At 39.9% G+C, this 25,132-nt stretch overlaps 1 protein-coding gene across 10 annotated transcripts in view; it reads left to right on the top strand.

Moving 5' to 3' along the window:
- sipa1l2 (signal induced proliferation associated 1 like 2) overlaps positions 1 to 25,132 on the top strand; it is a 664,341-nt gene that overhangs the window by 210,484 nt on the left and 428,725 nt on the right. For 9 of the 10 annotated variants that reach the window (XM_069885039.1, XM_069885037.1, XM_069885038.1 and 6 more), the window contains one exon: positions 3,655 to 5,509. In XM_069885039.1, the coding sequence (XP_069741140.1) occupies positions 4,003 to 5,509 (1,507 nt within the window). In that variant the 5' untranslated portion in view covers positions 3,655 to 4,002. The remainder of the gene's footprint in view (positions 1 to 3,654; positions 5,510 to 25,132) is intronic. The other variant, XM_069885045.1, reaches the window with a different exon arrangement.

A 25,132-nucleotide genomic window follows, 5' to 3' on the forward strand; every position in this document is an offset into this window, starting at 1 on the left:
AGACAATGGCTACTTAAACAAAATTGGTTTTATTTTCTTAACACAGAATAAAAAGATTTATATTTAACTTATCTTTGTTAAGTTACTTAACCCCCTCCTAATTCTGTGTGTGTGTGTCTGTGTGTGTGTGTGTGTCTGTGTAAGATGGTTCTTTATTCTCTGTCCAGTCATTTACTGTTCACTTCTCCAAGTTCACTGGTATCAGGCAGTTTTCAGTACTGTGCAGAGAGTTAAACAGTCATTGCATTCAACAGGCTCTGGTGCCTTAAGTTGTTACCAGTCAAGAAGGTCTTTGGTGGGTGCAGAGAGATGTTCTTTGGACACGCAAACTGATATCCTTCAATCACCAACCAGTGTCTTTCCAGGTTACCACAAAGAGTTCTTCTTTTCCCCTATTTCAGGAGAAAAACTATAACCAGCCACTCAGAGATTTCGAATATACTAAACTTGGAATTCAAAACCCGTCTTGAAATGGGGTTTTGAGCTGGCTTTTCACTTTGCCGCCTTTCAATGACCGCAGCAGCTTTTATCTCTCCTTTTTGTTTCCATTTCAATTTCTGTCCATTTCTGTAATGAGATGTTTGCTTGTGAAAAGTGACCTAAACTTATTATTTAAACTTAAATCTTATTCCCCCTTTTTAAACATATATTTTATTAACTTATTCCATTACACCTTATTGTTTGGCCCTATTTGTTTTAACAGTTGGGTCTTTGTCTCTAGCCACAAAAATACGGTATTTCCAGATGAAAAATTGGAAGTTTCTGAAATTTTGTTTGCTCTACTACATATATAATCTTAACTTCTACCACCACTCCTAGCCTTGTTTTCTAATGTTTCTGAACATTGAGCTCACAGAAGAAATGCAATTTTAATTTTTTTTAAATTTAGACATTCAGCACAGGAGTCTGTGCTGCCCAATTTTACACTCAATCAACCTAAACTCCTGGTATGATGGGAGGAAACCAGAGCCCCCATAAAAAACCCATGCAGACATGGGGAGAAGGTACAAACTCCATACAGACAGCGTGCGATTTGAACCCTGGTCCCGATCACTGGCACTGTAAAGGCGTTGCACTACCTGCTACGCCAATCCTGCTGTCCCCAAATCTTCAAAATATCTATAGGATTGCCACAACACTTTCATAAATTCCAACACACTTTAACAGGACTATGATAATTTGTAGGGGACTGTACTTTGCATTGGCAGACCCAGAAATTTTACACTGTTGATGATATTTTAGTATTGCCATATAGGAAGACTCTCTCCTGACTCCATGGTGATTTCCAGATTTTAAGTATCAATCCCTGAACAATACATCATCCTGAAGAGAGAGTTGTTTTCTAAGTCATTGCACATTTGCAATTTTCAAAAGGTCTGTACGTCTGCTGAGGTGCCAACAAATGGTATTATTCCACAAACTGAATGGCCCACATCTGACCTGTGGATAGTTCATTGATTCTTGTCGCAGTGAGTGATGGGCTACTTGCACCCACTCATGCTGACATAAAGCACCTTTCCTGGAGGTGTGGAGTCTGGGCATTATTGCATTGGCAGGCCACAAGATCATCCATCCACCTTTAAGACACTTACTTCACCAAGGATTCCATTATCCTTTGGTGCTTATCTGCTTATATTGACACTTGCTAAGAATAACAGTTGTTTGGCCAGTATTTGCATTCATCATACAGAGTTAATTTATTTTTATATTGCTCTTTCTGAACCATCTAAATCAAGGCTGGCCAATCTACAGCCCATGGGCCAACTGCAGCCTGTTGCCCATTTTTAAGGGGCCCAGGGTGAATTTTAAAAATAAAATGGAATATGATCCATTAGAACAGTGGTTTTCAAACTTTTTCTTTCTACTTACATACCACTTGGAGTAATCCCTTACTAATCACAAAACGCCCATGGCATAGGGATTACTTAAAGTGGTATGTAAGTGGAAAGAAAAAAGTTTGAAAACCACTGTTTTAATCATACTTCATTGATTTATGTGCATGGTTTCATAACTCCAAAGGAAATGGGCCAATAACAATTTTTCTCAAGCAAAATATTTCCATAACAATTGGGTCTAGAACAGTGGTTCTCAACTTTTTTCCCCACTCTTCAGCAATCTCTTACTAATCACAGAGGACCTATGGCATAGGGATTACTTAAAGTGGTATGTGAGTGGAAAGAAAAAGGTTGAGAACCACTGGCATAAGCCATGAGAAGAGCGTCGTTCTCTTGCAGAGTGGATTTATGTAATTGTAAAATGAATTTCTTGGATTATAATGTAATGACTAATTACTTTTCAATGTCCATTGAAAAAAATCTCGTGTTGCTTAGTAATGATATAGCAAAGTTTAGCAGACCTTTCCTTCCCCCAAAAATGTTTAATCCATTCAGTTTCCATTCCCTCAATACACCTACCCCCCCCCCACCCCACCCTGCAAAGAATGACTTCAATCTGTGTCCCCCATTGAGAATGCCTGTTCAAAATTAACCAGAGGAAGTAGTACAGATGGATGCAAAAAAATATTTAAGGTACATGGATTGGAAAGGTTCAGAGGGCTATGGGCTAAATAGAGGAAAATGAGACTTTCCGGGGGAGACAACTTGGTCAGCATGAGTGAGTTGGGCTGAAGGCCCTTTTTTTTTAAACCGAATAATGATGATTCAAGTCTTAAAATTAATAAATAATTAAAGCTTTAGGTTTTTTGAATACTGTATGTGATATAAGAAAACCTAAAAATATTTCAATTATTTTAAATTAACACACATTTGCAAACGTAAACAACCTGAAATCTACTCATCCCCAGGAGTCCATCTTCTTCATTGGAGTGAATGAAATTGTAGGCCTCTGTCATCTGACATATGACCAGTGGGCGGATTTCCATGCTCCAAGGAAGTCAGCAAGGTGCAATGAGGATGCTAAAAAATATTTAAGGTACATGGATTGGAAAGGTTCAGAGGGCTATGGGCTAAATGGAGGAAAATGTAAGGTTCAGAGGGCTATGGGCTAAATGGAGGAAAATGAGTACATGCACTCAGGAGGAGTTTATTACCAGTATATAGACAGACTGATAGTGGTTGAGGGTCTTTCAGAATATTGGGGAATTCAAGAGCCTTTAGCTTTTGTTAGATTGTGGACCTTGTCCTGAACATGGAATATTTTTTAAATGAATTTATAAATTTAAACATGCAGTCTGGTAACTGGTACCTTTCGAATGATGTGAGGAAAGAGGAGCCCCCAGGGAGAACATACAAACTCCTTACAGACAGTGTGGGATTCAAACCCTTGATCCGATCGCTGGAGCTGTAAAGGCATGATGCTAACCACTACACCAACTGTGCAGCCGCAGTCTGCATCAACGGTAAAGAGAATGGTACTGAAGAAGGAAATAGGATGCTTTTATTCACTTTCATTTTTTATTTCATTTCAACCTTGAAATTCAGCTTTGAGATTTGGTTATTCGTGTTAGTTTATCAAAAATTCTGCTCATAGTTTTCAATAATAATAAAGCCAACTTTAGCAATGTTTGTTTGTATAAAATGTGAAAAGTTTAAAAATTTTACTAATCGAGTTGCTATGATGGTTTAAATTGAGTGCATTTTGTTTTCCCACGCTTTTATTAATTTCAATTAAAAATTTTTTTTTTCCTTCCTGCAGATTATTAACCAAAATCCACCAGAGACCTTGTGTAGTCCATCTCTGCTTCAAGTTGTTGCTGCTTCACTGCAAATTTTGATGGTAATGAATAATGTATGGTTTGACAAACTGATCACTGATGCAAAAAAGAACACAGGATGTACAACTTGGACTGAAAATTTTATTGAGGTATTATTAAAATAATTTGATGTTGAGGATGGTTCATCTGAATTTTCAAACTGTGCAACTATTATAACTCCCTTAAAATAAAAAAAAATCCTCCCAATCTATGTTGGCGTGACACAACATTGATGATACGGTGATAAAATGGCCTTGAATCATCTTTAAGAATGGTTGCTTGGTTTCTGGATGGATATGAATGACAAAAAATTAGCTCACGAAGAACAGCCTCATTCCAGTGGTGGTTCAGGATTCTCAGTGGACTCTCTTAGAAATATGCAGTCTGATGATTTATTTGCTAGAAAATACAAAGTCTTTAATGGTAACATGGGACCTCCCATTCCATCTGGAACACCTTGCAAATCAGACAACAGCAGTCAGGTTAATGGAGCACCTGCTGTACCAAAGATGGGTGTTCGGGCAAGAATCTCTGAATGGCCTCCAAAGAAAGAATTTTTAAAGGAGGGCACAAATAGCAACCTTATGTCATGGGATAGTAGATCATTTGCCAGTTATGATTCCATATCCATGATGCGAGCCAGTCAGAATGGACAGAACGACCAAAGCATTGAAGGTTTATCAGAAGAAACCACAGACATTACTGAGGACTTTGAATATGCTGAGGCTGGATATGTTTTTGAAGACCTCTTTACCAGATCCCCACAAAGGGGGCTTCACCCAATAAGACAGAGAAGCAATAGTGATGTTACTATCAGTGATATAGATTCTGAAGATGTTCTCGATCAGAATGCAGTAAATCCAAACACTGGTGCTGCTCTTCATCGAGAGTATGGAAGCACTTCTTCAATTGACCGCCAAGGTATCACCGGTGACAGTTTTTTTGCCATGCTTAGAGGGTATAGAAGTGAAAGCATTGAACAGAGGAGTCCTGGCCCACTTGGGCTTGACCTGTTGAGCTCTGACTCTGGAGTATCACCTAGCTTGCAAGCAGCAGCTCGCATTTCTCGAGCTGAATTTGTCAGAATCTCTGGATTTGATTATATTGATAGCCCACTTTTCTTTTGTAAAAACAAGGATAAGTCATTCAAACGGAGGTTGAAACCTGAAACAATGGAGGCTTCTCTCTTTAGAAAATTGAGAACTGCAAAAAGTGAACATGAAGCATTGAGGTTCTCTTTTGAGCAAGAAGAAACCAGATTGGAGAAAAACAACCAGTTAAGGATGTGTCACAAGTGTTTTGCACACTATGATGTCCAGAGCATTTTGTTTAATGTGAATGAAGCAATGGCAAATAAGGCTAATGTGGGGCAAAGAAAAAACACAACCACCGGTGCTTCTGCTGCTTCACAGCATCCAATTCCAGGGGGTTACTCTGCAAATTGTGAATCACCTACAGGCAGCAAGGAGGAACTGAATTCCAAGGAAAGTTTGGATTCTGACGAGGGAGATGGAAAAAGCAATAACTTGGCTTTGGCTTGCCCTTACTTCAGGAATGAGATTGGAGGGGAAGGGGAGAGACGCATTGCACTATCCAGGGCCAACTCCTGTTCATTTACTTGCAGCGAAAGTTGCTCCTTTGAGTCTTCACTCAGCTCCCACTGCACGAATGCAGGAGTGTCAGTCTTAGAGGTACCAAGAGAAAACCAGGCAATCCACCGAGAGAAAGTGAAACGATACGTTATTGAGCACATTGATCTTGGAGCATATTATTATCGCAAATACTTCTATGGGAAAGGTAAGAGACCTTTTTCAGCTGTTGCTCAAAAAAATTATTGTTTTTCAGATATATCTATTGTTTCCACATGCTGAATAAGAGGCACTTTCTTGTCTTCGACTCCCTTTCACCCTATTCAGTAAACAGTTTATTTGCATATATGTGTCTTTCTTTTCTGTTTGAGATCATTAATCTAAAGCCAGCCTCATACAGAAATGTGACAACAGACACATTTTTTATGAAGGATCGAAATTTATTTGTTCTTCCCAACTAAATCTCTCCACCTCCATTAGAGGGAAAAAAAAGGAGTTTCCAGATGGTGTGATAACTAACATTCCTTCTTTGTTGGATAAAATGAGTAAAATTCAAGGGATATGAGGTAAAGATGTGGCAGTGTGGATTGAGATCAGATCAATCATGATGTAATTGAATGGCTAAGCTCAAATAGTGCTGTTGCTGGTGGCTAGGGAATGGTGTTAGAGAGCTAATTGGGATCTAATTAACAAAATAGTCATGTGTTTCCCACAAAATTGTTCTCTCTAATTTTTAACACACTATTTCCTTTCAATTTCTTTTAAAAGCATATCTGGCAGAACAGGTTTCCTGCTATTTGGGAATACATCCCAATGATTACGAAGTGTGTACAATCGATGGGCGAGTGGAGAACTACACTAGATTACTGGTGGTGAAGGCAAAACTTGATCTATTGAAGGGGAGCATTGGAAATGAAAATCAGCTATGAAGACAAAAAAAAAATGTTCACATTTATAGCTACAGTAAAGAACAGTGACTATGGGAATAGTAAAAACACAATGCTGGAGAAACTCAGCAGGTAAAACAGTGTCCTTTATGTGACAAAGTTAAAGCTACAAAACCGACATCTTTGGCATCAATGTAACATCGGACCCTTCATCAAGATAATATCAATAATTACTTTTGGCTTAGGCAGTTCATGTAAAGTCAGAGGATTATGGACTCTCTTTGCTATTCTTTGCAATGAATGAATTGGAGTCAGAAGCTACTAGTGTTTGGAAAGAATTCTATACTTTGTTTTATAAATTGATTTTGAACCACCTTGGAATATCCTAAAGAAAATTAAGTACTTTTGAAGAAGAGGCCTGGTTGCCAATTTCTACTCTTTGAGGTTCAACAAAAAATAGCATTGAGTTATGACCAAATCTGTTGTCTTTGTCATTATCTTTTGACTAACAGGTCGGAAAAAAAATCATTTTACTCTCTTAGTCCACCAATGGGAATGGACTTGGTTCAGTGTTTTCATTCATTCACCTGATTAGTGCAAAAACCCCAATTAAATGTTGACCTGGATTTTGGACATTAGTTCTGAGCTTTGACCTTAGAATCAGACCAGAAACAGAATTTTGACTCAAGACATCGACTTTGCATTTCTCTGTGACTTGCTGGGTTCCTCCGCTTTTGCTCTAGATTCTAGCATCTCCAGTCTTTTGTGTCTCCATTAAACACAGTATTTTATGGCTCAGAATCAGTGAATCATACATCATACAAACAGATTATTTCAGATCAACTCATCCATGATGACCCTTCCATGTTAATCCCATTGCCCAGAGCTTCGTCCATAGACCGTTATGCTCATTTAAACATTTTGTCAGCAAACCCTGCTTCAATGATCTTGTTGGCAGTGCATTCCAGATACTTGCTGTCCTATCTGCTTTACCAGCTTACTCTAAACCTACGTCCTCTATTTTATCTACCCCCAAATTAGGGAAAAGATTCCTGTTATCTCCCTCATCTATGCCACTCATAATTTTATATACCTCAATCATGACCCCAAGGATCTATGGCATTGTACTCAAAGGTCTCCGTACTCCTTAAGACTCTACAATTCATGCTGCACATACCAGGTATGATCACCCTCCATTATGCATTCAACAATTCTGTAGTGGAGAGAGTGAAAAGCACCAAGTGGCTTGGAATTCACTTAACTAGTGACCTATCATGGAGACACAACATCTCCTCACTTGTCAGGAAGGTGCAACAGTGACTGCACTTCCTGAGAAGACAGAAGCAGGCAAGACTACTGGCCACCATGATGTCATCCTTCTTCAAGAGCTCTATCGAGAGTGTCCTGGCTGGCTGCATCACAGTGTGGTATGGTTGCTGCAGGAAAATAGATTGGAGATCAATCCACAGAACCACAAGAGCTGTAGAGAGGATCACTAGAGTCTTTCTCCCTGTCCTCCATCAATGAGATTGTTGTCTGAGGAGGGCACGCAAAATCATTGAGGACCCCTTCCACCTTGTACACAACATTTTCAGCTACTCCCATTGAGAAAGAGATACAGGAATATCAGAGCCAACCCCACCAATAGTGAGAATGCTGAACGGCCAAACAAACTCCTCACACTAACCATCTGAGACACTCACATTCACTAAACAATATTTAATATTTACTTGTGTATATGAATACTTGTTCTGCATGTGTGTTGTCTGTCTGCATGTTATTTCTGGTCGTCTGTCTGCATGTTTTGCACCAAGCATTGGAAAACACTGTTTTGTCGAGTTGTAGTTGTACAATCAGATGACAATAAACTTCACTATGCAATACCCTGCATTTTTTTGGATTAAACTCCATATGTTTTTCATTTTTTTTGCCCATTTTACCAGATATTTATATTTCTCTGCACCTTCCACAATATCAACAACTCCATCAACTTTCACATCACCTGCAAACTTGCTGATCTTGCCTCCCATCTCCACATCCAAATCATTCACACATTACAATCAGCTAGGGTCCAATCACCTATCCATTTGGGATACTCTAGTCACAGACATCTAGTAGTCAAAATAACCTACAATAATCTTCCATCTCTAGGCATTAACAGACCACATCCATGGAGAGAAATGGTGAGTCAATGTTTCAGGTCAGGAGTCTTTATTCCAGGCAAGAGTAAGAAGGGGCCATGACTTGTGGTGCTTAGAATATGTCAGGAAATTCAGTGCACAGGTTGTGTATTGGAAAATTCTTATAATAAATCCAGTGACATAATTGAAAGCTAGTTCCAACTGCAAGGGTAAGTGAAGTCCAAACAAGAATCCCATGATTGATTGAGACCTTCAAATATCTCTGCTGAAGACTTAAAATCTAATTTTCATACATTTTGATTCTAATTTCCAAAGATTTTTGCTTTTTTAAAATTTGCTGTGTGGTATGATTTGGTTTTTAGCGAGGCTGATATGGGTTTCCTGTTGGAGCAAGTGAACATGAGATTTTTCACTTTCCATCATGAGTATTCAAGGTAAAAATGGTTAATGTCCAGAAAGATCACAACATTGGTTAACTTAATATTACAGTGCCAGCAACCAGGGATCAAATCCTGCACTGTCTATAGGGAGTTTGTACGTTCTCCTCGTGTCTGTGTGAATTTCCTCCCACCCTTCAAAACATACAGGGAGGGGTTGTAGGCTAATTGGGTGTAATTGGGCAGCTGTGCTCATGGGCCAGAAGGGCATGTTACCGTGCTATATGTCTAATTTAAAATCATAACCAGTATTTAATGTTTGTACAATGAGAACGTGTGCAAATGTAAAATGTGATGGAGGAAGTGAACGATGAGATGAAGTTTGATTCAGGATTCTTAGGAATCCAGTCATGTTATGCAGCCTGATGTTCAGCTTATTTTTGCTGCATTTTCTTATTAACTTAGCATTGTATTAAAACCCCCTTAATTAAATCCTTAAACTGATCCTTACCAATTTTATGAACTCTTCTTCAATAGCCTGTTCATTATTTGGCTCTAATGGAATAAAAAATATTTTGTCCTGGGTACGGGTTTTGAATTTAATTGTGTTATCTTTCTCCAAATTTGAAATAAAGCAACAGAATATTATAATTTGCAATTAATTAAGCAACCAAGCTCTAATACTATTTGCCTTCAGAACCCTAAATACTATATTATTCTTGGTTTATTTGTGGGCGTTTAATATATTTAAGATACTGTGAATGAGACCTCTCCTCTGTATTACCACAAAATAGCATTACAAGGATTTTAATACTGACTATAAACTGTGCTAAAAAAAACAGTACTTCAATATAAATGTACTGAGATTTTGAATTTATCCCTGGATAAAACAAAGCAGAACTTAGATATAACTATTTTAATTTTAAATCAAATTTTTAAATGGTGGAAATGGTCCCCAAAGGCTGGCCTGAAAATTTTAATTTGCTTCAATAAAAATATCATGTGACTGTAAATGTCAGACATAATTTTTACACTTTCATTCATTTCACTTGAAGAATGTTGCACATGGGGAGGTCATGTGATGCCGAAGGGAATGCAGACACTCTTATGATTCCTGTAAAATGCCACTGAGAAAAGAAAAACTCTTTAAAAACTACTCCAAAAGAGAAACACGAACCAAGGAAAGAAAAAGAACCTGACCCTACCACTTCAATGAAACTAGCTGTTGGAGTTCTTCCTCGACCTGCTGGAGGCAGCTTTGGAGAGAGACCATCTCACAGAGCCATTCCTGTGGCTCTCCACAAAGATGGCACCATCGTAAAAGCTATTTCCGCACCCTCGTGCATGCATGCTGTGGACAAAAAAATTAAAGGGAAAAAACCCTTCACCCCTCTTAAAGTGCCAGTCCAGCGCTCCAATTGTAGAGGAGGAGGAAGAAGAAGAAGACCTACCTGGTATGGAAGATGGCTCTAGTGATTCTGCAAGTGAAGAGGATGATACAAGCACAGAAGAAGAAGAATTTAAAGGCAAGACAAAGTCTTAAAAGAAAAAAAAGATAAAATTGAGGTTAAAATTTATAAACTTGCAAATACAATGAAGAATCATTTAAAACTTTTAACTGGAGAAATTGACCTAACCAAATCAATAAATAACATTTCACAAAAGGTTGATAAACTAGAAGAAAGAATTCAAGATGATCGTGCAGAAGGAACAAATGTTAACGAGGACTCTGTTGTTCTATGAATGAAAAATTATTGGAGAAGGTCAATATTTTGGAAAATTATAGTAGAAGGAATAACCTTAAAATTGTTGGAATGTCTGAAGGTAAAGAAGGCCAAGATGTCATTCATTGTTTTTTAAGATTGGATATCAGAAATAATTGGAGGAGAAAAATTTGAAGAGAGAATTTTGATTGAGAGACCCATCTGACCAAAACCGGAACCTAGTCAAAGTCCTCGGTCTATATTGATCAGATTTTAAGGTTATCAAGATAGAGAGAAGATGCTTGGTTTGGCAATGAGAAGAGCTGAAGAACATGGATTTTTGAACTACGAGAGTGACAAGATCTTTTTTATCCAGATTTGAGTCAAGCTCTTTTGAAGAAAAGGAGTTTAATCTGGTTAAGAAGCTTTATATGATAAAGGTTATAGATTTATGCTGTAAGATATCCAGCTACTTTGAATTTTTTAATGCCAGATCAGCAGAACGTCTTCTTCACCAACTATATTCAGGCTGAAGATTTTATTAAAGATATGTCCATGGCTTGACTACCATAAGAGGACTTGTTGAAATGATTTATTAAAATGGGGAGTATATATTTTTTTTATAATGATTTTTTTTTCCCGGGAGTCGGGGGTTGTGTTTGTTGGTTTCTGATGACTACATGTGTTTTCGCGGTTTAACCATGACCCATAAAAATAGAGGATGGTAATGCAGGTCTTTCTGGCATTTGGGGGAGGGAGGGTTTTGTTATTATTAACTTTTTGTTTGTTAGCTTAATACTTTTCTATAATGTTCTTATTTTGAACAAGTTCAGTATTTTTTGGATGGAAGATGATGACACCTCAGACCAATTTAATTTATGGGAATTCTTCCTGGATAGGAATGTATGTTAATAATTTGGAAAATAATGGATAAAACAGTCAAGATATTAAGTTTTAATATTAATGGGATTAACGGAACCATAAAAAGAATGAAGGTATTATTGTATATCAAGAAATTAAGAGTAGATATCACTTTTTAATAAGATACTCACTTAACTGAAAGTGAACGTTTAAAATTGAAAAGAGATTGGGTAGGCCAGGTAGCTTTCTCTACATTTAATTCTAAAGCTAGAGGAATAATAATTTTATTTTTTTTTAAATTACCAGTTAAAATTCAAGATGTAATTACAAATCCGGCGGGAAAGTATCTTATAGTAAATTGTCAAATATTTTCTGAAGAATGGACTTTATTGAATATCTGTGCACTGAATTTAGATGATCAGAAATTTATTCAGGATACTTTAAAAAATTTTAGTAAATGTACACAAAAATGTTTTGGTGGGTGATGTTATTTAGAACCTGTATTGGATAAATCTTCAAGAAATGTAGTGAAATCATATAGATTGAACTTTGAATAAATGGGAAGGGGGGTGAGGGAGGGAGGGAAAGGAGGGGGGGGAAAGGGGAGAAAATTATACTGTATATATTCAAGAGAAAAATGTCTGTATGTATTTTGGTCAGTATGGTTCATAGTGTGAAAAACTAAAAATTAAAAAAAAATAGTGAAATCAAAGGCGGCTAAACATTGTTATCTTTAATGAAAGATTTTAATTTAATTGATATATGGAGAAGAATGCATCCTAAGGAAAGGCATTCTTATTATTCTTGCAGATTTGATACCTATTCTAGAATAGATCATTCTCCTCTTCTGATTGAGTTAGAATTTGCAGAAAAACAACATTCATCTTGTAGATGGAGATTGAATTCTTTATTATTGAAAAGACCGGATTTTTGTTTATTTATAAGACAAAATATTCAGTTGTTTTGTGAAACTAATTTACATTCAGTAGAAAATATACTTGTTATTTGGGATACATTGAAAGCTTTTCTATGAGGCCAAATGATGAATTATTCTTCAAATCTTAAAAAAAAATAATTTATGAAAGATAACAAATAAATTGGAAAAGGAGATAACTTTATTGGAAAAAGAAATAGAAAAATTACCCTCTGAGGATAAATACAGAACTATAGTAAATAAAAAAAAATACAATAGAATACAAATTTAACATATAGAACTGTGAAAATGATATTATGATCTAAGCAGAAAAATGAGCTAAGGGAAAGATCACAAAGTTTTGGCATGGCAATTAAAAGCAGAACAATCTTCTACAATAATTAATGCCATACAGCAGGATAATGATTAAATGACGTATAAGCCACAAAGAATTAATGATGTGTTTAAGGAATTTTACGAGAAGTGTTACGAGCCCAAAGGACCCCAAAACCAGGCAGCAATAGACATTCACCAAGACAAGTGGCTTTTAACACAAAAGTTATTTTTAATCAACTTCAAACATGAAAATAGAATCAAACTTTAACTTAACTCTATTCTTATACTATACTCTATACTAACCCAAATTACCCCCTACTAATTCTAAGCGCATGTGTATGTAATGTGTGTGTAAATTCAAGAAAAGTTCTTTGGTTCAGGGTTCAATCTCACTTCTTCTTTCCAAGTTCTCTGGTTGCAGGCAATCACCATACTGTGCACAGAATTTAACATGTATAAAGTTCACCAGGCTTGGTGCTTAAAAGATAAATGTTTACCGCTCAGGAAGGTTCTTTTAAAGTTTGCAGAGAGAGATATTTGTTGTTCCAGGATTTCCACAACTGAGGTACCACCACTAGTCACCTCAGGGTCTCGCTGATGAAACGCCCCATCAGAGTCTTCTAGATGGTAACCTCTTTCTTTAAGCTACCACATACTTCCATTCCTTCCTCTATTTCAAGAGAAACGTCAGACAGATAGCACTTCCAGCCATTTACTGCTCTGGAACTTGCTTTCATCAGTTTCAAACAGTTTTCCCTGGATTGCACTTTTCAGTTACTTGTCAGTGTCCCACACACTGACTGACTGAGCTGTTAACTCAACTCTCTCTCTTTTCCAACTGCAACTCCAGAGAGAGCATGTGACTCATGTCTTACAAACCCCCCACTTTCCTGAGCAAAACAACAGGAGTTCTTTCTTCTGCTCCCATCTTGTTGTTAGATAAACAAAATCCAGGGATGACCTTTCTATGAGCACATTGCAGAAAGGGTACTGATAGACAGCATGACTTCAGCAAGACAATAGTCAAGCATTTTATGACTTCAGTTCAATTAACAGCTACTTGTGAAAGGTGCTTCCATTTTCCAAGAGATCCTGCAATGTGAATTCTTCAGTCTTTCAAATAAGATCTGTTTTAAAATGTGTGAATGTATGTGACCTACTCTAAATCTTATAAATTCTCCCCAAATATTAATATTGTAACAGAAGTTATATACATCTGAATCATTACAAGATGAAGAAGCTATAGATAATTATTTGTCACAAATATCAAATACCATGTTTGACTCAAGAAAGTTTAGATCAATTCGAGAGTCCTTTTACTGAGCAGGAGATTTATTATGTGCTTACTAGTTTACAAAATAATAAATCTCCGGGTGAAGATAGGTTTCCAGTTGAATTTTACAATGAATTTAAAGATTTATTGAGTCCATGATTTATGAAAGTAATAGAACAGGCTTCTAAACAACATTGTTTTCCAGAAACTTTCTCCATAGCGATAATTACAGTTAGTACTAAAAAAGATAGAGATCCATTAAAGCCTATTTTTTATCGACCTAAATCTTTGTTAAATATACATTATAAAATTGTAGCAAAAATATTGGCGGGTAGGATTAATGAATATCTTCCTGATTTAATAAACATAGATCAGAAGGGTTTTGTTAAAAATAGACAAACTTCAGAGAATATAGTAAGGTTATTAAGTATAATTCATTTAGCTCTGAAAAAAGATTTGAGTCTTATTGTAGCTTTAGATGTGGAAATATTTTTGTTTGGATTAAGGCCTTGTATAGAAGTTCTAAAGCTAAAATGATTATTAATGGACAGATATCTTAATCTTTTAAATTAAATAGATCTAGTAGGCAGGGATGTCCTTTATCACCAGCTTTGTTTGCTTTAGCAATAGAACTACTTGCACAAAAAAAATTTGAGATGACCAACAATTGAAGGGATTTGAGATAAATCAAATACAACATAAAATTAGTTTATTTGCTGATGATGTATTAGTTTATTTAACTCAACTACAAATATTACTACCAAGACTTTATTGTCATTGTTAGATTATGGGAAATTTTTGAAATTCAAGATAAATTGGGATAAAAGTGAGGTAATGGAACTTGTAAAATGAAATTATTCACAATGTAGACAAGTGGTTTGTTTTAAATGAACAGATAAGATTAAATATTTAGGTATACATATTGATATTAATTTTTAAAAATTAAATTATATTCCAATATTTAAAAAGATAGAGGAAGACTTAAATAAATGGGTAAGTTTACTGATTATGTTAATTGGGAAAGTTGATTGTAATGAGATGAAAATTTTTCCACGACTTCAAGATTTATATAAGCAAGTTATGAAATTTCTTTGGAAAGGGATGATGGTAAGAAAGTCATGAGAAAAATTAACATGGAAATATGAATGAGGAGTACAACTTCCCAATTTTAAGAATTATTATAGAGCAGCACAATTAATGTTTTTAGATTTTTGGTCATTAAAATTAGACCATCATGGATGGATATTGAATTAAACAAGATAGGAGAATTTAGATCAGGTGAGTTTTTTTATAAATGGGATTCTAAATCTAGTGTAATACATAAGGAAGCTCCAATATTAAAACATTTGTTGAATATTTGGAATAAAATTAAATTAGAAACTGATGGAAATATTTTTGCATTAAAAGTGGCACTAATTCATCCTTTATTGATTTTTTTTCAAAAGATAATCTTTTTTAAACATATGGTATCATAAGGAAATTTCTAAATTGGAGGATTGTTATGATAATAATAGATTGATGTCTTTTAATCAATTAATGATCAAATATGGTATATCTTGTAATACATTATTGTTTTCAACTGAGGGCTTTTTTGAGAGAGAAACTAGAATCGGAAATTATTTTAAAAGATCTTTCAAATTTAGAACAAATTATGGTTTGATGCAATGATTAAAAAAATATTTCAATTGTATATAATTACAAGAACAGACACAAAGTAGGCTTGTTTAATACAAAGTAAAGATGGGAACGAGATTTGGACATGAATATAGTTCAAGATTGGCAAAATTTGTGTAATGAAGTTGTGACAAAAACTTAATGTATGATAGATTACTTCATTATAATTTTATACATCAATAGCATATTACTCCTCAGAAATTTAATAGATGGAGATTGGATTTATCAATTTATTGTTTTCGATGTCGAACAGAAATTGGAACTTCTTTCTACGTGGTCTTCTTCAAAGGTCAGCCATTTTTGGTTGTAATTTTGACAATGGATAACGGGAGTGAACTTTCCTTTAAACTCTGAATTACTTTTGTTAGGAAATTTTAAAAGTGTTGCTCTTAAATTACTGTTGTCAGTTTCTAAATTAAAAGTTGTTAAGCTGGTTTTAGTAATAGCAAGGAAATATGTCACTGTAACATGGAAATCTGATGTTTCATTAACATTAGGTAGATAACAGGCTGAGATTCAAAGCTATATTCCATGAGAAAAAAATGCATATAATTTAAGAGATAAATATTCTTTAATTTTGCAAATTTGGGGTCTGTATGCTAAAGTAATGAAATTAAAACTTTTATTTATTTTTCTTGATCGTTGAAGTTTTTCCTAAAAGTATAACAATTTTATGACTTTTTTGAGGCCTCTGAGTGTCAACTGATGCAATCCGACTTAATTATTTGTAATAATTTATAATGAAATATATAATTTTAGTTTGGGATTAAATTAGTCTGAGGGAGGGGTGTTATTAAGAGGGTTTAGTTTTTTGTAGTAGTTTTTAAAAAGTTTTTAGATTTTATTATTTTAGTTTTTAGTTTTCATATATAGAGTTTAAGCATATATTTGTTAACATTTTAGTATGTTTCTATGGTATTGTAGCAGCAGCTACACTGCTAACTGAAGGATCGCACCACCAGACAGGTTGAGTTCAGTGAGCAAAACTGATTTATTGCAGGCTGCCTGGCTGGTCTTATACTCCCAGCCCGGACCTGGCTGAGAACCGTGCAGGGGGGCCCCCATCGTCACCGGGGCATCACATGGGTCATCAAGCGCAGGCTTCTGAGTTCGGTGCCGAGGTCGGGAGGAAACCCCTGAAGGCACCATTTGTGTGACAAGCGGGGCCAGTTTGCCTGCCTAATGCCGTACCGCCACACAGCTCCGCCCCCCCAAGAACCGGGGCCAATATCCTTTATTGCCGGGTGGCCTCGCTTCTTGGATTGGACCACAACTACTGGCTCAGTGGGGTCAAGTTGGGCGGGGCTTTAACCTGTCCGCCATAAACAGTTCCCTCTTACCACCGATGTCTAGTGTGAAAGTGGATCCTGAACGTTGGACGACTTTGTACGGCCCTTCGTATGGTCTTTGTAGATCATATGGGTCGTGGATGGGCCCCACCTGATAAAAATGTACTCTGCGGAATACAGCTCACTGGGGACGTAAGAGGCTTGTGTGCTGTGTCTGGGCGGCGGTGGGGGTGTGAAGGAGTCCAACTGGACCCGGAGGTGGGGAAGTAGACCGTGTGGTGACTGCTGGGGGTTGTGAGGTGCGTTGACGAACCAGCGGTGTACCGCAGACCAGCTCAGCTGATGATGCCTGTAGGTCTTCTTTGGGTGTCGAGCGGACGCCTAGGAGCACCCAAGGCAGTTTGTCCACCCAGTCGGGGCTGGTGAAGTGGGCCATCAGTGCCGACTTAAGGTGATGGTGCAGTCGCTCGACTAGCCCATTGGGCTGTGGATGATAGGCTGTGGTGTGATGTAGCTCAATCCCCAGCCTGTTGTCGAGCTGTGCCTAGAGAACAGAGATAATTGGGCGCCCCGATCACTGTGAGGTTGTTCAGGACGCCAAACCTGACAACCCAACCATTCAAAAGCGCTCGAGAGCAGGAGTCCGTGGAAACATCTGGCATTGGGATCACCTCAGGCCAACAAGTGGTGCGGTCTACCACTGTGAAAAGGTAACGGTTACCTCGGGAAACGTAAGGATCCGACGATATCCACATGTATGTGGCTGAACTGTTCCCGGGCGTGTTTGAAATCTTGTATGGGCGCTCTGGTGCGCCTGTGTACCTTGGAAAGCTGGCAATGGGTGCAGGTTCTGGCCCAGTCTGCAATCTGCTTCCGAAGCCCATGCCAGACAAAATGTTCTGCCACCATACGGACCGTGGACCTGATGGAAGGTTGGGAAAGGTCATGGATATGGTGGAAGACTTGCCTTCGCCACTGCTGGGGAACCACTGGACGCGGGTTGCCCATGGAGTCATCGCACAGGACGGTGCCCTCACCATGAGGAGTCAGGAGGTCCTGGAACCGCAGGCCCGAGATGGCAGTACTGAAGGCCTGCATCTCCTCATCGGACTTCTGGTCCTGCGCGAGCTGGTCAAAGTCGAGCCCGGGTGTCAGTGCGCAAATAGCTGGTTGCAAGAGTGTGTCGGCGACCCACGTTGTCTTTCCCCAGCTTGTGCTGAATGTCGGTGGTGATCTCCGACATGAAGGAGAGGTGACGCTGTTGGCGGGCCGAACAGGGATTTCTTGCCATAGCAAGCACCTAAGAGAGGGGTTTGTGGTCGGTAAAAATTGTGAAAGTCCTCCCCTACAAGAAATGGTGGAAATGACGCACAGCAAGGTACATGCCCAGCAACTCACGATCAAAAGCGCTATACTTGCACTCTGGCGGGCGAAGGAGTTGGCTAAAGAATGCCAGTGGTTTCCACTGTCCGTTCACCTGCTGCTCCAGGAAGGCGCCGATGGCAGTGGCAGAGGCATCAACGGAGTGTACCATATGCAGGTCGGTGCGTGGGTGGAAGAACAGGGTAGCTTTCACGAGGGCATCTTTCGTGGCTTTGAATGCCCTGCTGGCCTCTGGAATCCTGGCGAGTGTCTTGTCTTTGGCCGCGATGAGGGCGAAGAGCGGCTGAATGATGCATGCAGCGGCTGGAATGAAGCAGTTAAAGAAATTGACCATACCTGTGAATTCCTGTAGCCACTTGAGGTTGTTTGTGGGTGGGAACTCCCTGACTGCAGCAACCTTCATAGAGGGCAGGTGTAGCTCCTTCGGCTGTGATGGTGTGAACTGGTATTTGGCCGGATTGATTGTTAGGACGAAGTCAGCCAGTCGGGAGAAGAGGGTGCGCAGGTGAGACTTGTGTTGTGCCCGGTCTCTGCTGGCAACAAGGATGTCGTCCAAGTAAATGAACACGAAATTCAAATCCCAGCCCATTGTGTCCATGAGGCACTAGAAGGTCTGGGCGGCATCCTTGAGCCTGAATGGCATGCATAGGAACTCAAACAAGCCAAAAGGGGTGATGATGGCCATTTTTGGTATGTCCTCGGGGTGCACCAGGATTTGGTGATACCTGCGACCAAGTCAACCTTAAAGAATACCCTCGCACCATGTAGGTTGGCCGTAAAGTGCTGGATGTGAGGGATCGGGTAATTGTCAGGTACTGTCGCGTCGTTAAGCTATCGATAATCTCCGCAGGGGCACCAGCCGCCGAAGGCTTTCAGGACCAGGTGGAATGGTGAGGCCAAAGGACTGTCGGAGCATCGAATGATCCCCAGCTCATGCAGATGTGAAAACTCTTCCTTCGCTATCTGGAGCTTATCCGGCAGGAGCCGGTGGGCCTTGGCATGGACCAGCGGGCCCTGGGTGGGGATGTAATGAGACACCCCGTGGCATGGTGAGGCAGCGAAGAACTGCAGCTTGAGGAAGGACGGGAACTCGTCCAGGATATGCTGAAACTCATCTGACCATGGCCATCTGCGGCTGCTCTGTCCAGGAGGCATTGAGGTGAACGGATTGGAAGGTACGGGCATCTACCAGTCACCTACCTCGAATGTCGACCAGGAGTTCGTGGGCGAGGAGGAAGTCGACACCCAGGATGGCAGTAGGGATGGACGAAACTGTGAACCTCCACGAGAACTTCCCCTGGCCGATCTGGAAGTGGACGGTCTTGTCTCCATATGTTCGGATCTCTGTCAAATTTGCTGCACGGAGGGGAGGTCCTTGAAGCCAGTTCTGGGACTCGATGGCTGTGGCCAAGATGACGCTGATCTGGGCCCCATTGTCGACGAGGAAGCGTCGGCCACTGACTGAATCCTGCAGGTAGAGAAGGCTGTGTTCTTGACCAGCCGCCGCAGCCATTAACAGCAGCCGGCCTGCTCGTTTCCCTGGAATGAGCAGGGCTGACGACACTTCCGAGCCTTGGCTCTCCAGCACTGGTGAAAGAAGCAGAGGCCTGAAGTGGAAGGCTTGCTTCTGGCTATGCTCTTTGAGGCCCCTGCAGGGGCTGGGTTTTCCACCGCACTGCTAGAGGAGGGCTTGGGATGGTCATGCCCGTGACTCATAATCTACTGGACTGCTGAGCCCTCCGGGAATCGTTTGGGCCATAGCCCCTGAGCCTTTTGAGTGACTTTCCTCGGGTTGACAAAGCTGTCCTGGGACAGTAACAGCCGGATCTCTTCAGGCAGATGGTCGAGGAAGATGTTCTCGAAGAATGGACAGTTGATGTGATCGTCTGTCAACTCAATTGGGGTTCTTTCCCCCAAGGCGTCGAGGAAGCCGGTGAGCACCCGCTTGATGGTCCCATACTTACCTTCCACGGGTTGGTGCTGAACGAGGTGCACCACTCGTCTAGCAGTGGCCTGGTCCAGGGCGGCGACCACATGGTAAAACTTGGTCAAATCCGATGAAATCTGGCGGAGGTGAAACTGAGCCTCTGCGTGGCTGAACCAGGTCTCCGGCTCCTGAACCCAGAAGTCAGGAAGCTTGATGGCTATAGTGTTGATCGAAGAGTCGTTTATGTCGGGTTCAAAGACGTTTGAACTTGTCGGGGTCACCAATTGTAGCGGCGGCTACACTGCTAACTGAAGGATCGCACAACTAGACGGGTTGAGTTCAGTGAGCAAAACTGATTTATTGCAGGCTGTCTGGCTGGCCTTGTACGCCCAGGCTGGACCTGGATGAGAACCGTGCCGGGGGTCCCCAAAGTCACCAAGCGCAGGCTTCTGAGCCCAGTGCCGAGGTCGGGAGGAAACCCCCGACGTCACCATTTTGGCCGGCTGCCCCACCGTGTGCGAGACAAGCAAGGCCGGTTCGCCTGCCTAATGGCGTACCGCCACTGTATAATACTTAATTCATGACATTATATATGTTGAATAAATAAAATATTTTAAAAAAAGAATGCTACACATGGCTCTTAAATTGTGGCTTCATCTGTTTGTGTGATACAAGGGTCCGGAGCATGATGGTGCCGCTAAAGGCTGAAAATGTGCATGGAAATGGGGCAATAAAAATATTCGTGATTAGTGAGAGAAAATTAAAATTTGGTGAAGGAAATAATTAAGTTAAAACTTTAAAGCAAGTCCACAATTGTTATTGTCATTTTCCTTTTAATTGTATTTAATAAGAGACAAAGTTGAGATAATCTTGCAGAGCTTTTAATTTTAACAACTTAAATACCTGTATCTAATTTGGCTGAACTTTATTTGTTTTTGGGATTTGAGCATTACAATCAAGGACAGCACTGATTTGCTCTTGAGAAGGGGAGTTGTTGCCTTGAACTCCTTCAGTCCTGCTAATGGAGGTAATCTCGTGGCACTGTTGGACTGAAAGTTCTAGGAATTCAACTTCACGACAATGAATGGCCAGAGTCCTATTCCGAAAGGTGGACTGTGTGCAATATGGAGAGAAAGTTTACAGGTGGTTATGTTCCCATTTTCCCACTGCCCTTTTGGGGGGTGGGGTGCTGGCACAGTGGACTGAGCAAATAATGGCAGCAGACCAGCGAGGGGCTCAGCAGCTGAAGGACCCACATGGGCTGGGCAACTTGTAGTCAAAGGACCCATACACGGGCTGTGCGCTGCTGGAGACTGGTTCATGGGAACCAGGTATTGGAACCAGGATTTGAGAGGGAACTGAGGGCAACAGGGGTTCCTGAGGGGGCTTGGACGCTGAATGTTTCCTGATCTTATTGGAGGCTAGAATCTGGCAATCGGGTGGTCAATGGTTTGAACTGGAGTCTGCAGCTGCAGAGGCTGTGAGAGCGCTGGAGGCAAACCCACAAACACTCAGTTTGCTTCTTTCTGCTATTATTAGGGACACCAGGCAATGCTCATGGCGACTGTTAGTTTGCCTTACAGCAGATGAAACAAAGTACATCATGCATATTACATATTTTATTGTATTATTAAGGACAATAAAAGGAACCTTTGAAATAACTGGACAGCATTTTGTGGATGATACATTAGCCCCTTTTCCACTGGTACCCTGTCCCAGGAATTAACTGGGAATTTACTGGGATGGTCCAGTGGAAAAGGAACACTGTCCGAATGCCAGCGTCAAATGATGTCATTTCACGCTGGGGATTAACCACCCCTACCCCTACTCATATCCCCGATGTTTGCTGACGTGCTGATAAAACCAGTGGAAAAAGGACAGCAGAAAGCCACCCATTTCCAGTGAAGGTAGGGGATGAGTTGTGTTCAGTGGAAAAGCAATTAGTATCAAAAGCAGTTAAGGGTGGCCCAGTGAAAACAGCACAAAGGGCTTCCTATCCCAGGACACTGCATAGCCAATTAACCGGGATCCCAGTGGAAAAGGGGCTACAGTGTAGCCTCTGTCCACCAGTGCAGATGGGAGGGAATACATTAGCTGACATTCAACCAGTCTGCTTATTCTTGGATATTGTTGAACATGTTGAGAGTTGTATGACCTACACATGCAAGCAAGTGGATGGTATTTCACTTTCCTTCTACCTTGTGCATTTTTTGATGATGGAAAATCCTTGGGTGGATTCAGCAGATGAACTCTCTCCCTCGCCACTCTACCATAGGACACCCAGCATTGGTTCTTCTATCCACGATATTTACACGGCTGGTCTAGTCGAGTGGTGATCTCATGAATGTGAACTTCAAAACAATCATTAAATCAAAAGTGAAAATGAAAATTTTGCACTCTAAGAAATAAGCAAGTCCTCCACTTCATTGAAATGATACATGGATGGCAGGATTGTGAACTTGAGTACAAATGACAATGTTAGAATATCCAGTACAGAGCCTTATAACTATTGTACTGTAAATTACAGTGGGGATTGAGTTAAAATAATCAGTGAATGAATTGGATACATGGGTGTATTTAGGTCGTGCAGGCTCGTGAACCGGAAGGGCCTGTTAACCTAAATTGGGCTAATAGGAATCAAATTACTGAGTACCATCAACTTGTATTTTTTTGCCACAAAATTACAGAAGTTGATATCTTTTGAAGAAAATTCCTTTGCATATCCTTCTAGAACCAAGTCTTAAGACTAGCTGTCCTTGGATATTGCTATATCTGATGTGCATTCATTCTTCATTGTGTGACTAGCATAGTCACACTAACACAATTCTTCACTGACTAGAGCTACACTGTTACCTTGGTATGCAGGATATGCTCAGATGAAAGACAATGCTAATAGAATAGGTATGGAAGGGAATTGTGACAACATATTATAGAGATATGTAACTTATTGTGCTGCCGTGCCAGAAACCAGCTGTGAATCACTATTGCCTGTTGCTCTGGTTCATATGCAACAGTAAATTACTGCTTGTGAGGACTTGTTCGGTTGACACTTTAGAACAATGCAGCAGTTCAACACAGATGTGAACTGTGGGACTGCATCTCTGCTGTGCAGTGAGCAAATTAGGCTGTTCTACCCCCCAGTTATTTTTCTGTACACAGCTCACCCTAGCTCAGAGGCTTCTCCGTGGCAACAAGCTCAACTGGGCTCATTTGGCTACAGAGGTTATTACCCTAGAGAAGAGAGTTGCGTGGACAAATAAAGATTAATAGATGGAAGCTTCCATCTCCTCCAGCAAGAGGAGACAGATCATAGAATCTGGGTAGTCTATCAGCACCAAGCAGGTGATGTTATTCCTGGGCTGCTCATCTTGGCAATGAGCAACTGTACTGCAGGTTTTGCATCTCAGAGGCAGTTTCTCCAAACTGAAACATCAGTGCTTCATTGCTGGGAGAATTCCAGTGAAGGGCAGGGATTTGTGCCAAGTTTCTGTTTTTTTTTAATAAAAGTACATGTGGGTTTGTCAATCCCTTGATAGATTTGCTCTTCATTGTACAGTTGCTTAAAGTATTTCAATACTTACAAAGGTATGTCATTGAAAATTATCTTGGAGGACACTAATTTGCTATGGTGTACTTGGCCATCATGGTCCAGTGAATTGGCTTCAATCCTGACCTCGGTGCTCCTGTTTCCTTCCACATCTCAAAGATGTGCAGGCTGAATAGTTAATTGGCCATTTCAAAATGTCCCAAGTATGGACATGAGTGGTGAAATCTGGGGTTGTTGAGGGGAATATGAAAAAAATAAAATAAGATTAGGGTAAATGGGTGATGATCGGTGGAGACTTGATTTCTATGCCATGTGACTTGATAATTTCTCTTCATCTGCCATCTATATCTGTCATGTTTTCCAGGAACAAATCCAGCTATTTATAACTAAAGCTGCTCTTTTAATACATTTACACTCTAAAGCATTTGCATTTTTCCGGAAGTGTGGCTGATTTTATATTGTTGGATTTTAAGATCTGGATCTAATTTAAAAATTACCAAGAAATAAGGCTTTTATTCACTCAAAAAGGTGATTGCTACCATGCTGTATATTTCATTCATTTGATTTCTTGTGCTCCCATGGTGTAATTTGCTCGTCAAGAATACAGTTTGTCAGTCTTTAGCTGTGTGATTGTTCTTTTCTCTATCTCAAGTTCCAATCTTCCTCATAATGAGGAATGGCAATTGATGGCATTTTGGTGATATGAATCTTTGAGCTCACTGTTTAATATTTGAAGGCTGGTGTGATTTTGCTGTCAATAAATTATAGCAACTGATCTTAACCAAGAAGACATTTTGATGATATTGCAATGTATATGGCAGAATTATTTGCAAAATCAGATGTTGTGTTCAGAATAGATTTGACAGGTTCAGAGAAAATTAAGGTTGGACACGTGTTATTATAATCAGTGGTTTTTTTAATGTGCAGAGGAATTCACAAAAGGGCACACACTCACATAGACACACACAAATAACTACACTGCAAATAAATCACTGATAAACATTCTCAAATCCTAATTGGGAATGCACAGTACCCACCAACCTTCTCTATCTCTAGCAGATACAGCACACTAATAAAGAGTGAATTAATTACAACTAACAAGGATATCAAATGAACCTGGTCTCCAGCATCTGGGACAGGCCCATTGCAGTCAGCCTTCTGTTGCTCCCCATGGCCGACAGCCTGAAGTTCAGTGATGGTCTCCAGGCAGCAGCAAAAGAGAGTGAGCAGGCTCCACATGTGTTTTGTTTTCAATGCAGGGCCTGGTCATGTGACCTACTGAGACTAATCGCACTTCAGCCTCACCTGTGGGAAGATCTAACAATTGATTGACACCTGGAGGACCAATCACATGTCAGCTGCAAGGGCCAAACACACACCAGCCTCACAGGTGGGCACATCTAACACTTGATTGGCAGATGAGGTCATTTCTGATTTCGGGCTCACTGGAGAGTCACATTGACCCTCCCATTACACCAGAGGTTAGAGCTTGAACACAGATGAAACAGGATCTGGAAGAG

This window comes from Narcine bancroftii, chromosome 6 (genome assembly GCF_036971445.1).
Source record: "Narcine bancroftii isolate sNarBan1 chromosome 6, sNarBan1.hap1, whole genome shotgun sequence".
NCBI classification, from domain to species: Eukaryota; Metazoa; Chordata; class Chondrichthyes; order Torpediniformes; family Narcinidae; genus Narcine; species Narcine bancroftii.